The 14,502-nt window shown below is 47.1% G+C and overlaps 1 protein-coding gene across 1 annotated transcript in view; it reads right to left on the bottom strand.

Moving 5' to 3' along the window:
• Window positions 1-941: 941 nt before the first annotated feature.
• The window catches only part of LOC124596436 (juvenile hormone acid O-methyltransferase-like), a 119,154-nt gene continuing 105,593 nt past the window's right edge, over window positions 942-14,502 (bottom strand). The window contains exons 5-6 of the mRNA XM_047135571.1: window positions 5,899-6,049; window positions 942-1,607 (exon numbers count right to left, since the gene is read on the bottom strand). Coding sequence (XP_046991527.1) covers window positions 1,423-1,607; window positions 5,899-6,049 — 336 coding nt within the window. The 3' untranslated portion in view covers window positions 942-1,422. The remainder of the gene's footprint in view (window positions 1,608-5,898; window positions 6,050-14,502) is intronic.

Below are 14,502 nucleotides of genomic sequence, written 5' to 3' on the forward strand. Positions count from 1 at the left end.
ATCTTGCGGCCATAACGACGTCGGAAACCATCTGGCATGAATCACCCGAGTACAAACGACAGCTCCGCCAATGCACTGCCCTTTTATAGTGTGCGCGATACTATCGCCACCTATATATGTGCATGTAGCTACCCTATAACTTTTGTCACCTTAGTGTATTTACTTACCACTCCAGTCCGTACTTCTGCTGCTCTCAAGGAAATGCAAAGTACAGCTATAATAAAAATATATATGACGGTAGTATCTGTTCCCGAAAGAACAGTTACCGTTGATGACCATGCAGCTTTGCTAGAAATGAAATGATAATTAAATGGACACCCTAGCTGCAAACCGGCGTTGATATACTTCATTGGGGACATGTAGAAAATGTGTGCCCCTACCGGGACTCGATCCCGGGATCTCCTGCTTAATGTAGTGGTGTAGACATGTTGGGAATGTGGGTCTCACGGGGAGCGTGCAAGGTATAAGTCCCTGCAAGCGCACTATCCTCTGTGCCCTCGGTCGCTCAGATGGATAGAGCGTCTGCCATGTAAGCAGGAGATCCCGGTTTCGAGTCCCGGTTGGGGCACACATTTTCTACATGTCCCCAATGAAGTATATCAACGCCAGTTTCCAGCTAGGGTGTCCATTTAATTATCATATAATAAAAGTTATTTCTGGGAAGGAATATTTCCTCAACTCTCCATTTACAGTCTTTTTCCTTAAATCCCACTTCATACTTCATGTGGATGAAATAAAGTCTGTTTTTATTAACCGTCTTACTAACACCAATATGAAGTACTTGTCCTGTAAAATAAGACACCACATAGATTTCATTTTAATTTCAACTTTTTTAGGAATTTTTATACAATTTGCGATATATTTAGTTTAAGGCTATAGTTCCTTTGTTGTGTGTAATATTTTCAACAATATAGTTCATTTAAGTAACATTTTTCAATTACACTTCATTTTTATTACATTTATTTATAAACCAACACCTTCCGAACAGACCCTGAAGCCGAACCGAACGGCCGCCGTGTCGTCCTCAGCCCACCGGCGTCACCCGATGCGGACGCAAAGGGGCTTGTAGTCAGCACACCGCTCTCCCGGTCGTTGTAAGTTTTCGTCACTGGTGCCGCTACTTCCCAACCAAGTAGCTCCTCAGTTGGCCTCACAAGGACTGAGTGCACCCCGCTTTCCAACAGCACTTCGCAGACCAGGATGGTGACCTATCCAAGTGCTAGCCAAGCCCGACAGCGCTTATCTTCGATGATGTTACCACTGCGGCAAGGCCGTTGACATCACATTTATTTACAAAATTAAAATGTTAACACTGCGTAGAAAAAAAATTACAGAAAGATGGTTTCATGCTGTGGGATGGGGTCGCAGCTTTTTCAGTTCTGCCAGGGGCGCAGGATCACTTGTCACCGTCACGGTTCCCTCCTACAGCTTCTTGCCCACGGCGACCATTGAATTGTAGTGCATGTAGAACTTAGTCTCCCCAGCAGGCCCAGCATCCTCCGTTAATCCTCCCAGTTTCTCCATGTGCTGTATCCAATCCTCCATAAAGTCGTCCTTTTGCTCTTCCGGTATGCGGTTCAGGAAGGCACTTACTGATTTTAGAGCATCTGAAACAATAAATAAACGATACAATGTTATGTTGGCATCAGTACAAATCGTAAGTATCCCTGGTTTGGCAAATAAGGGTCTTTCATGTAATTAGGGCACCATCAAAATCCACAACCAATTCAAGATATGGAAACACTTTTCGACAATTCCGCAAATAGAAGGATATTTTAGCGATATCTGTTATCATTTATCAAAATCCATTAAGGTATGCTTTCGGATGAGGTAGCATCTGTATTCACGGTGACAGAACTTTGGGTAAACGCACGAATACGATTTGCATCGTCATAGTGCCGTTACTAGCGCCACTCTTATCTGACCGGCGCGAAATTTAATAAACATCGTCTTTCAGAAGCAGAAACACGCCTACCAATTTTCGTTTGTGTTGCACAACTCCTTCTTGGTGTTATGATTCCTTTTCCATTATTCTAGTTAGCAGACGAACATTCTTCCGACGACTGTAGATTTTAAGTTTTCTTCGTACATCCATATTTAAATGGTTCAAATGGCTCTGAGCACTATGGGACTTAACATCTGAGGTCATCAGTCCTCTAGAACTTAGAACTTAAACCTAACTAATATAAGGACATCACTCACATCCATGCTCGAGGCAGGATTCGAACCTGCGTCCGTAGCGGTCGCGCGGTTCCAGACTGAAGCGCCTAGAACCGCTCGGTCACTTCGGCCGGCCATATTTAAACTGGATGAAGGTGGGACACAGGTGGTGTAATTTTTATTAAAAATGAAATTCCTCCAGCTGTACTTAAGATTTTTTATTTACTTCGCTACTAGTTTCGGAGTTGCGTCAACGCCATCTTCAGGCCCGTACACTTTGCTGAAATCAGTTGTGTGTAGCTCAGTCTAGAATTCAACACGTGCTCCACATGGATGGCGGGCAGTAATTATTGTAGATTTAAGTGGTCGCAGTGCTTCACAGTTGCCGACCAGTTATGCCGCATTCCGAGTTCCAGTTCTAATTGCAATTATGACAGTCATGTGTCACTCAACGCCTTCTGTCATCGAAGAGTTTAACTACCGACAGCCCCACTGAACTAAAAACGTACACTTACACTGGCTAGTCATGGTTCACTGATGGCTCTGAGCACTATGGGACTTAACATCTGTGGTCATCAGTCCCCTAGAACTTAGAACTACTTAAACCTAACTAACCTAAGGACATCCCACACATCCATGCCCGAGGCAGGATTCGAACCTGCGACCGTAGCGGTCACGCGGTTTCAAACTGAAGCGCCTAGAACCGCACGGCCACACCGGCCGGCCATGGTTCACTGAGTTAGACTAGACCAGCACTCAATACTTTTTAAGTGTCCCGTCTTCTCCCAAAACTAAAGTTAAGTCTTTACTTGTGTACATATTGATTTACTAAAGGAATTTTAAGTGTTTCTCATTGTGTCGCCAAAATTATTCATGTTTTAGGTTACTAGTGCCCTGTGATGAGAGAGATGCAGCACGCAAGCTCGCCACCTTAATGCAGTAACTACTGATTTCTGTGGTACGGGGTTCACTTCCTGCTACCCTTACAGTGTGCGCCAAACTTACACGCTGAGCACAACACTTTGCTCCTTACCTCCTCTTCCCGCAAGAAGCACATCAATTCCATGCATCGGAGGATCTTTACTCCCGGAGTACCTCATTCCGAAGTAAGCGAAACTAATTAACTAGGCAATAGCTTCCAAGTAGTCGAGAAGAAGCTAGAGTAAGATCCGAAAACTATGGCATTTAAGGTAATACAAAATGGAGAAGAGAAAATGTGACTAGATGGCGTCCAGGTTGACCACGTAGTACATGACTTAAGAAAAGCGTTCGATATAGTTCAGCACTGTCACCTAATGCAAAGAATAGGATGTCACCTAATGCAAAGAATAGGACGCGGAATATCACACCACCTTTGTAACTGGATTGAAAAGTTCCTTGAAAATAAGGCGCAGCATATCATTGTTATTGGAGAGAAATATCCATATGTAAAAGTAACTTTGGGTGTACCTCAAGGAAATGATACAGATCCATTACTGTTCAGAATGGACATTAATAAAACTGTCGAACTGCACAGACGGATTCCTGATTGGAAATGGAGAAAAAAAGATCCTATGAACATGTGCCGAGAAATGCATCATTGCCAAGGTAGATGACGCTGAAGATTGACAGTTCCTCTGACCACGTGCCATGTGTTCCTTGTGTGTTGCAGGCTGTGTGATTGACGCAGGGTACTGTAAGCAGCAGAATGGTGCGGTATTCATGTCGGGAAGAAGACGAGATGGTATTTGTCTACGGCCAAGCAAATCGAAACGGTCGAGATGCAACACAGCTATACCGAAACAAGTGCCCTCACAGACACCAGCTACATTACACAACATTTCAAGCCCTTTTTGAGCATTTGAGTGATTATGGCTCCTTTCAGACAGACGAACGTGCAGGGAAGTGGACTGTGCGTTCAAAAGACTTGAAGGACTGGATTCTACAGGCTACTGAGACGAACCGTAATACAAGATTCAGGCAGCTGGTCCGCCACTTTGGTTTCAGCCTAAATAGACTATTAGTATCTTGCGCGCCCGGTTGGCCGTGCGGTCTAACGCACGGCTTTTCGGGCGGGAAGGAGCGCCGGTGCCCGGCACGAATCCGAGCGGCGGATTTGTGTCGAGGTCCGATGAACCGGCCAGTCTGTGGATGATTTTTAGGCGGTTTTCCATCTGCCTCGGCGAATGCGGGCTGGTTCCCCTTATTCCGCCTCAATTACACTATGTCGGCGATTGCTGCGCAAGCAAGTTCTCCAAGTACGTGTACACCACCATTACTCTACCACGCAAACATAGGGATTACACTCCTCTGGTGTGAGACGTTCCCTGGGGGGTCCACCGGGGACCGAACCGCACAATAACACTGGGTTCGGTGTGGGGCGGCGGAGGGGTGAAGTGGACTGCGATAGTCGTCGGTCGACCTGAGTAGCCGAGCGGTTCTAGGCGCTTCAGTCTGGAACCGTGCGACCACTACGGTCGCAGGTTCGAATCCTGCCTCGGGCATGGATGTGTGTGATGTCCTTAGGTTAGTTAGGTTTAAGTAGTTCTAAGTTCTAGGGGACTGATGACCGTAGCAGTTAAGTCCCATAGTGTTCAGAGTCATTTGAACCATTTTTGATAGTCGTCGTGGGGTTGTGGACCACTGCGGCTGCGGCGGGGACGGAGCCTCTCCGTCGTTTCTACGTCCCCGGTTAACATACAACACAATTTGTATCCTGCATGACAACCGCTACTATCTCTATCGTCTGCAATTCCATGGAGGCCACTTTGAACAACTGTTGTGAAGTGGATGCCATGCAATTCTGTATTGTGTTCCAGGACAATTTGTTGTCGCTGCACCTACGCCGTCCATTTCCGAACACGTGTTGATAGGATCTTTTTTCCTCAATTTCCAGTCAGAAATCAGTCCCTGCGATTTGTCTGTATTATTAATGTTGACTGACCTGTTGGATGGCGAGGGAAGTTACCCCACAGTGCTCACGGATCATGCTTTTCTATAGAGAGAAAGCTAGAAAGTTCTAGCAAAAAGTGAGAAACCGTGCAGATGATGAACGCATGGTTCAGTGATTTTAGTTGATCCTGGACATACAAAAAAGGAAAAGTAGTCCGCATATATAGGAGAATAGACCGGATATTGTATGATGACACGATTGCCAGACAGTCACTGGTCGAAACCACATCTATTAACTATCTGAGAGTAAGCGTACGCAGTGATTTCAAGTGGAACTACCACAACAAACTAATCGTGGGAAAAGCATGTGACAGACCGAGATTTACTGTCAGAATTCTCAGAAAATATAGCACACCCACTTAGGAGGTAGTCAACAGAAGTCTCATTCGACTGACACTTCAATATTGTCCGACAATTTGGACGTTTAACAGATAGGCTGGACGGGTGAAGTTGAGAAGATCCAAAGACAGCAGCACTTTTCGTCACTGGTTACTTTGGAGTGTACGACAGCGTCACAGAGGCGCCCGTCCAATTCCAGTGGTAGGTGCTATACGAAAGCCTTTGAACTTAACGGAGTGGTTTATTGTTAAAAATCTCGAGAGCATGCCTTAATCGCAATTTTAGCAATTCTGTTTACCACTTCTTCTGATGCTTTACGTATTTTTTGATTTAGTGCCTTACTCGCGTCACTTACACAAAAATCTAATCCTGCTTGTTGCATACTAGATGGAAGGTCATTTATACAATGCACAGGAAGTGATACTCGTTCACGAAGACAGTTGCTTGCAAAACTCAGGGAGTGCTCACCTCTGCGCTGCAGTTCGGATGGGAAGACGAACTTCTGCGGACGCACGTCACAGCGCAGAACCTGGAACCCCTCACTCTTCAGCAGCTGACCGAACACGCTGACTGGGTCCTCGCAGTGCTGGTATGGAGATATGAACTTATACAGGTCCCGCTGGAAGAAAAAGAATCCATGACGCTTCGTATACCGCTTCTAAGTGAACTAACTCCTTTCATGTAGAAATAACGGTATATTTCGCGAAGACGCACCCTTGTGTGGCTACTATTGCGCCCGTCACCTAAAAGAGTAGCCCAGTTTGAAATTCTTACGCGCATCATCCCCACAAACCGCCAGCACCCAACAAATATCGTACTGTTAGAGTTAGAACTACACCGTAGGGCAGTGGCTACCGGATTGACTACGAATCGACCATCCTCGGTTTCCTCGGTGCTCAAAGATAGCAGTCAATCCGCGGCCACTGCCCACAGTTGATAAGTAACTGCAATCTACACCTTCCAATCTATAGATGAATATCTTAACAGAGACTGTTACACCAGTTTCAGTAAAAATGTCTGTTACATTTCAGTTTTGACAGCACTTGGTACCAACAGTCAAGATTAGGTATTTTGTATATGATAAATGAATTAAAAGTGCATAACTATGTTTCATTCTGGCAGTGTATTAATTTTGTAAATATTAGCATTTCCAGCTTACTATAATTTATTCATCTATTTTGATATTCTCCTGACAAATGATCAGGGTAGTGAGTATTATATTCAAATGTTTTATGTTTTTATGTTATACTTTCTGACTTGATCCACACTCACGAGAATTATCTCATTTTTGGGTCTGTGGAATGAAAACTGAATCTAATCTAATCTAAACTACTTCCCGTGAATCTACCGAATCGTTTGCTCAAGGCTAATTTGATGCAACAGTTTATTTATGAAAAGAAAAAAAATTGAACATCTCCAAGGTAATATGTCGTTCAGTACCGTTTTGTATTGAAGAAGCTGTATTTCCTCTTCCAGTGATTTAGTCAATGAGTTGTCTTTGTTCTAAATTTTGTACCCAAAATGGTAAATACTTAGAGAAAGAAAAGGAACAGTTTATGCCACATGGCCAGTAAGACTAAGAAAACAAAAAGAGAAGGCACATTTTATCTTGAACATCAGGTTACTGTTAAACATTTACATCTGCAACATGGTGATGAGTTTTTGGTAGGACCATTAATGTTGTTGGCGGGGTCTTCAGTCTGGTTTGATGCAGTTCTCCATGCTACTCTTTCCTGTGGAGGCCTCTTCATCTCTGTGTAACTTCTGCAATTTACATCCATTTCAGCCTACTTATTGCATTCAAGCCTTGTTCTCCCTCTACTATTTTTACCCTTCACACTTCCTTACATTACCAAATTGACAATTCTTTGATTCTTCATTATGTGCACTACCAACCGATTCATTCTTTTAATCAAGTTGTGCCATAAATTTCTTGGATATTCGATACGTGCATCTAATTTTCAGCACTCTTCTGTAGCACCGCAATCCAGATGCTTCTATTCTCTTCTGGCCCGAACTGTTTGTCGTCCATGTTACACTTCGATACATGACTACACTCCAGACAAATACCTTAAGAAAACACAGTAAAACTGATGTTAGATTACACCCATTCCTCTTTTTCATAAAATCTTCATTTTAAATTCTCTCTTTCTTGACCATCACCACAAGTTATTGTGCTTAAATTGCAGATTGAAGCCGCCTACATTCCATTACCCTTCTATTATGATGTTCATTTTATAAGCTCTTACCAAGACACTTCCATTCCGTTAACCTACTCTTCCAGTCAAATGAATCTGTACGGTTCCAGAGATCCTTTCAAGTCTCGATCATCTATAATGTATACAGTCCTATTTGAGACTTGAAAAGGTCTCTGCAAACAAGTAAGGTAGTCCAGAATGAGATTTTCACTCTGCAGCGGAGTGTGCGCTGATATGAAACTTCCTGGCAGATTAAAACTGTGTGCCCGACCGAGACTCGAACTCGGGACCTTTGCCTTTCGCGGCCAAGTGCTCTACCAACTGAGCTACCGAAGCACGACTCACGTCCGGTACTCACAGCTTTACTTCTGCCAGTACCTCATCTCCTACCTTCCAAACTTTACAGAAGCTCTCCTGCGAACCTTGCAGAACTAGCACTCCTGAAAGAAAGGATATTGCGGAGACATGGCTTAGCCACAGCCTAGGGGATGTTTCCAGAATGAGATTTTCACTCTGCAGCGGAGTGTGCGCTGATATGAAACTTCCTGGCAGATTAAAACTGTGTGCCCGACCGAGACTCGAACTCGGGACCTTTGCCTTTCGCGGGCAAGTGCTCTACCAACTTTTTTTTTTTTTTTGCCACTTTTTTTTTTTTTTTTTTTTTTTTTTTTTTTTTTTTTTTTTTTTTTTTTGGCCCCTATCACCCATACTACCCCCAAAAACCTATCTAGCCTAAAAACAAAAACAAAGCTAGTGCCACCGCCACTTTCATCCTGAAGCTAACTAGGACGGCCGTTCGCCGCCACTTCAGGTTCCGCCAACGAACAAAAATTAAATATGCCTCTGAACTTTGTATAAAAAAAATAAAATAAAAGAAGAATGGAAGGGGTATAATACTTTATTAAATTTTATTTGTTGTTCATTTTGTTCTTATTTTGTTCTTGTGTATTTATTCGGATTTGAAAGCAGGTCTCCTGCCCACGTTTTTTTTTTTTTAAATGTGCGAACAGTCACAGTTAACCAAGCCTGGAAAACTAAAACAGAATGAAGACGCCATCGAAGATATGAGACATAAATAGCATGAAAAGAAAGCTACCACGTCGTAGTGAGGCTTCCCAGCGACTGCGCCCACTGATACGATTGTTCAATATATGGTTCGTTTGCAGTTCGTTCTGACCTCATCTGCCACTGCCTGGAACATTCCAGCTACACGGCGGGCTGTGAAAGGCACTCCATAGGTAGTTTGCGAAGCACTATCGATATCTGGTATGCCCGGAAATAGCATGATGTCTTTCTTGCAAATAGAGCCAGAAGTCAAGGAAATCCTTGTGTCCGTCACGACAGAGGTAATGGACGGCATGTCCACGTATCCAGGTGACAGAGTTGGTTCGAGTCTTGGGGTAAAATGTCTCATCCGGAAACAATAACGTGCGTGCAGATATATGCTCCGGACTAACTCGCAAGAGATAAGCCAGCATCTGCCGCACTAGGTGCCAAACCGGTTCCGCATCTCCACAGCTGAGGCGGTGCTCGTCAGAATCTACTGTATTACAACCCACACAATTGGGAGATTCTGTCATGTGGATATTGTAGAGACGTTCTTGCGTCACGAGCTTCCCATTCACGACGACGTACCATTGAGAAACAACATCGGAATCAAGCATGGCATCGTGTACAGTCTTCCACACCACGCGCCACCGTACTTCAGGATATTTCAGTTCGACCACATTTAGGGGGCGGCGTTGCAGCATGTCATGATATAGGCGTCGAGTTGTGGCCATTTGTGGTGTCGTGAGCGCGACACTGCAATAACTTTGTTCTAAATAGAAACGTCCTATATAAAAGAGGGGCGCTGGGATGTCCTGTAGTGGCACCGGCGCTCTTAGTGAAGCAGGTCGTAGTGCCGTCAGAAGCAGACTCGTGAGGCTCGTAGGACAACGGCGCAGAAGACTTAAATGTGAGCTAACATAGAGGGCAATGGCCCTATCATGGACGTTAACTAGGCCGAGACCACCTTTTTCCTTGGGGAGGGTAAGAGATACGTATCTGATCTTCAGTAACATACCAGTGGTGACGAAGTATCCCAGCGCTGCCATAATGCTACGAGCCAAGGGCTTCGGAATGGGTAGCATTTGGGCGACATGCGGTATGCGGGACGCAAGGTATACATTGGCATAATACGCCCGCTGAACGATGTTGAGGGATCGCAAGCGCTGCTTTGCAATTCCGGCCCTAATTTGGTTAAGAAGGCGTCGATAATTGTGCGTCGTCGCGCGTCGCATGTCGTTCATGAAATCTAAGCCCAAGCAGCGTACAGTATCACTGAAGCGTAAGGGGGCAATGTGTTCCTGCGGTAGCCCAATTCCGATGCTCAAGGCGACGGACTTGTCAACGTTGATTTGGCTACCAGAAGCTGTACCGTAGGTTGCAATCCAGTCCAAAGCCGCGGCCATATCGTCAGCTCCTCGTATGACGATCATCAAATCATCCGCATATGCGGTGCAGCGATAGATGGAGCCGCCGAACTCTATCCCAGTGAGCCTGTCTCGGAGACCACACAACAAGGGTTCTAAGGCCAATGCAAATAACAATGTTGATAATGGACATCCCTGTCGTACTGATCGGCGGATCGGCATGGGTGCCGTCAGTCTTCCATTGACAAGAACTCGAGAAGTTGCACCATGTAGTAGGCGTGTCAACACTGTGATAAAGGGGTCGGGGTATTCCATGCGCCGTAGAACGGCCGTGAGGAAAGTGTGGCCCACACGGTCAAAAGCCTGGCTAAAGTCGATAGACGCGAGGGCTGCCGGCAAACGTCTCACCCGTGCAAGGGAGATGAGATCTCGGTAACGACATAACGCAGTTCTGATGTTGTTGGGTCCCCCCAAGGACGTCTGATCGCCGGACAAGACGTGCAATAGTGTGCCGCGAATACGTTCTGATAGCAGCCTCGAAAAGATCTTGAAGTCGCTGTTCAATAACGTTAAGGGACGATAGTCGCGGACATGATTCCGTCCCTTCGGCTTATGGATGGGGACAATCAGACCTTCCAAGAATGGTGCAGGCAATGTTATATCCGGGGACATCAATTCCTGGCAAATTTCAATCAAACACGGTATCAACAGTTGTGTAAAGGCTCGATAGAACTCTAATGGTAACCCATCGATTCCTGGTGATTTATGGGGAACACCTTTACCAATGGCGTCGAGCACTTCCTCTTCTGTCACTTCTCCCAGTAAATTCGGTACCATGTCTGGTGGAACTGTACCGTAGACATGTGCTGAAACGGTGTCTACCGTCGCCATATCAGGGAGCACTGCTGAATAAAGTTGAGCGTAATGCCCATAGTAGGCTTCTGCTATATCTGCTTGTTCTACCACATGTCGACCGTCGTCGGTTATCATGTCTGTTACCAGTGCCCTGCGGCGCCTCCTGCGTTCTATGAGCACGTGGTGCATAGATGGCCTTTCTGATTGTATCATGTCTGGAGCACGCGACCGTATAACAGCGCCTTGTAAATGATGGCGTGCTAAGGAGACGAGCTGCGCTTTCGCGCGATTGACTATGATCTGCCTGTCAGGTGAGGGCTCCATAGCAAGACATTCCCGTAGGACGGTGTAATAAAAGTTTTCCGTGCTCCTCCTCCATGCCGCTGCTTCCCGGCCGTAAGCCATGAAGGTGCGTCTAAGAGCAGGCTTCGCACATTCAATCCACCAACTGAGGGTCGATCGGTACCGACCACGACGCCGTAAGGACGCGGTCCACGACTCTTCGACAGCACCTTTACATGCCGGCTCGTCCAGATGGGCGACGTTCAGTTTCCAGGGGGGCCTACTGCGCCACACACGTGCAGGTTGGAGGGCAATGGTGCAAATATAGGCTGTGTGGTCGGTGAATGCAGTGGGCCAGAGCTCTGCTCCTCTCGTCGCCGTCGAAAGGGTGCTTGTGACGTAAATCCTGTCCAGCCGACTTGATGAATGGCTTGTATAATGGGTGTAACCAGGAGCTGGGCCATGGATGTGGCGCCACGTGTCAATCAGGTGGAGGTCACGCACTAGCATTTCCAATTCCGCACACGGGACGTGATGTGGCTGCTGATCAGATGGAGATAATGTACAGTTAAAATCTCCTCCGATCACCATATCGTCTATGTGGCCCATAAATAGACGCGTAATATCTTCCGAAAAAAAGCGGGCCCGATCTCTCCGTCTCCCTGATCCTGAAGGGGCATATACGTTGATGAGTCGTACACCGTTGACAGTTACTGCCATGGCTCTTGCACTCGGTAAGTACAGTACGTCCGTAGCCGCCAAACCGTCCCGTAACAGAACAGCCACACCACAATCGGTAGAAGAGGCGTGGGAGATGTGGGCGGTATATCCGTAGAAGTCAGGGAAACTAGCGACACATACTTCCTGTAAGAGGGCCACGTCGATGTCCGCCCCATCAAGCATGCGTTGTAGCATTGTCAGTTTGTGTGGCGCCCTTATCGCGTTGATATTGATTGTGGCAAGGCGAAAGGTGTGCTGCCTAGCCTCTTCACCTAGGGTAGACGCCATGGCAATAAAAGCTAACCGCAAGAGATGCCGGACCCACCAAACCCGTTACAAATTATGAGTCGTTCACGCTAGTAGTGGCATCCCCAATGCCGCCCCCTCCCCTGTCACCCGTGCCCTCTTCAGGAAGTTCCTCAACATCGTCCGACCACAGTGGGTGCAACACGATGCTGTGTGGCTGATCGGCACCTAAATCTCTCTCACGTACGTCGTCTTTGGTAGAGGTAGACGGATCGCCATCCATCGACGCGACCTGCCGCGTTTGTGGTGCAAGAAGTAACTGGGCACTCGTAGTATGGGCAAGTGAACCGTCTACACCACTTAGATCTTCAGCAGGCGCAGCATCCATGCTGTCTGATGAGATGTCACCTTCTTGACCGGCCGTGTGTAGGAGGCAATCGTCAGAAGGGGTCCGCCGACGTCGCTTGCGTCGTCGGGGCGAACGTTGCTTTCGAACGTGGACATCCGTATCCGAATGTGGGAGGCAATCCAGCGTCGTATCACCTTCCGCTAGGAAAGCCGCGGTCGGGACAATGTTCGCGTCCACGTCCATCGCGTTCTGAATGTTATGTTGCGTCGGGAGTCCGTGGGACTGTTGCTGCTGTTGTTGCTGTGGAGGGGGCGACATATGGGTTGGCACCGAGGGTCCTTTCTCTTCCTCCCGTGGTACTTCTGGCGTCGATGGATGTGTCTGATCGCCCGTTTCGTTCTCAACTATGGTGCGCATCGTCGTCTGAGCGTACGTGAGGGGCAGGATTGTCGTCCCTGTCGGGGAAACGGAGTCTCCCACTGGCATCTGCGTAATTCTACGTTGTAAGCAGCTCGATCGAACATGGCCTTCCTGCCCACATCCGGAACAGGTACGCGGTTGACCGTCGTACATGATGATTGCACGACAGCCACCGATGTTCAAATAGGACGGCACATGTTTCTTGAGCTCAAGTTTAATTTGGCGCACACCATTGTAGACCTTATACGTCGAGAAAGTTTGCCACTTTTCTGCAACGTGGCTGATAACATTGCCATATGGTCGGAAGGCGTCCTTGACAACTTCCTCTGGGACCTCGAAGGGGAGCTCAAAAACTCTTACAGTCCTGAGGCCCATGCCAGCATGATCCACCGTCACTGCACCGATATGCCCGTCAGAATGTTTGAATCGGAGAGAGTTCGAGTATTTAGAAACCACTGTCGCGCAGACCTCTGCACTGGTCATTTTAACATAAACCACGCTCGCCGTTATAGAAAAATGTATTCCGACGACAGTCGCCGGATCTAAACGTAGATCGTCGCGTATGAACTGTTCTATTTCATAGGCTCGAGGACGCGCGTGATCTGGTTGGAAAGTAATTTTGATCGTATCGTGGCGCCATGTGTGTGCCATAATCGGACTGAACTTGGAACAAATACAACTCGCGCCGCGAGAAGGTAAACACAAGCAAGCGCTCACGGTCGCGCACGGCGAGGCGCAGCGGACGTCCTCGCCCCACCGCAGCCGAAAGCGGACTGACCAACTGAGCTACCGAAGCACGACTCTCGTCCGGTACTCACAGCTTTACTTCTGCCAGTACCTCATCTCCTACCTTCCAAACTTTACAGAAGCTCTCCTGCGAACCTTGCAGAACTAGCACTCCTGAAAGAGAGGATATTACGGAGACATGGCTTAGCCACAGCCTGGGGGATGTTTCCAGAATGAGATTTTCACTCTGCAGCGGAGTGTGCGCTGATATGAAACTTCCTGGCAGATTAAAACTGTGTGCCCGACCGAGACTCGAACTCGGGACCTTTGCCTTTCGCGGCCAAGTGCTCTACCAACTGAGCTACCGAAGCACGACTCACGTCCGGTACTCACAGCTTTACTTCTGCCAGTACCTCATCTCCTACCTTCCAAACTTTACAGAAGCTCTCCTGCGAACCTTGCAGAACTAGCACTCCTGAAAGAAAGGATATTGCGGAGACATGGCTTAGCCACAGCCTTGGGGGATGTTTCCAGAATGAGATTTTCACTCTGCAGCGGAGTGTACGCTGATATGAAACTTCCTGGCAGATTAAAACTGTGTGCCCGACCGAGACTCGAACTCAGGACCTTTGCCTTTCGCGGGCAAGTGCTCTACCAACTGAGCTACCGAAGCATGACTCACGTCCGGTACTCACAGCTTTACTTCTGCCATGTCTCCGCAATATCCTTTCTTTCAGGAGTGCTAGTTCTGCAAGGTTCGCAGGAGAGCTTCTGTAAAGTTTGGAAGGTAGGAGATGAGGTACTGGCAGAAGTAAAGCTGTGAGTACCGGACGTGAGTCGTGCTTCGGTAGCTCAGTTGGTG

Source organism: Schistocerca americana, chromosome 2 (assembly GCF_021461395.2).
Source record: "Schistocerca americana isolate TAMUIC-IGC-003095 chromosome 2, iqSchAmer2.1, whole genome shotgun sequence".
NCBI classification, from domain to species: Eukaryota; Metazoa; Arthropoda; class Insecta; order Orthoptera; family Acrididae; genus Schistocerca; species Schistocerca americana.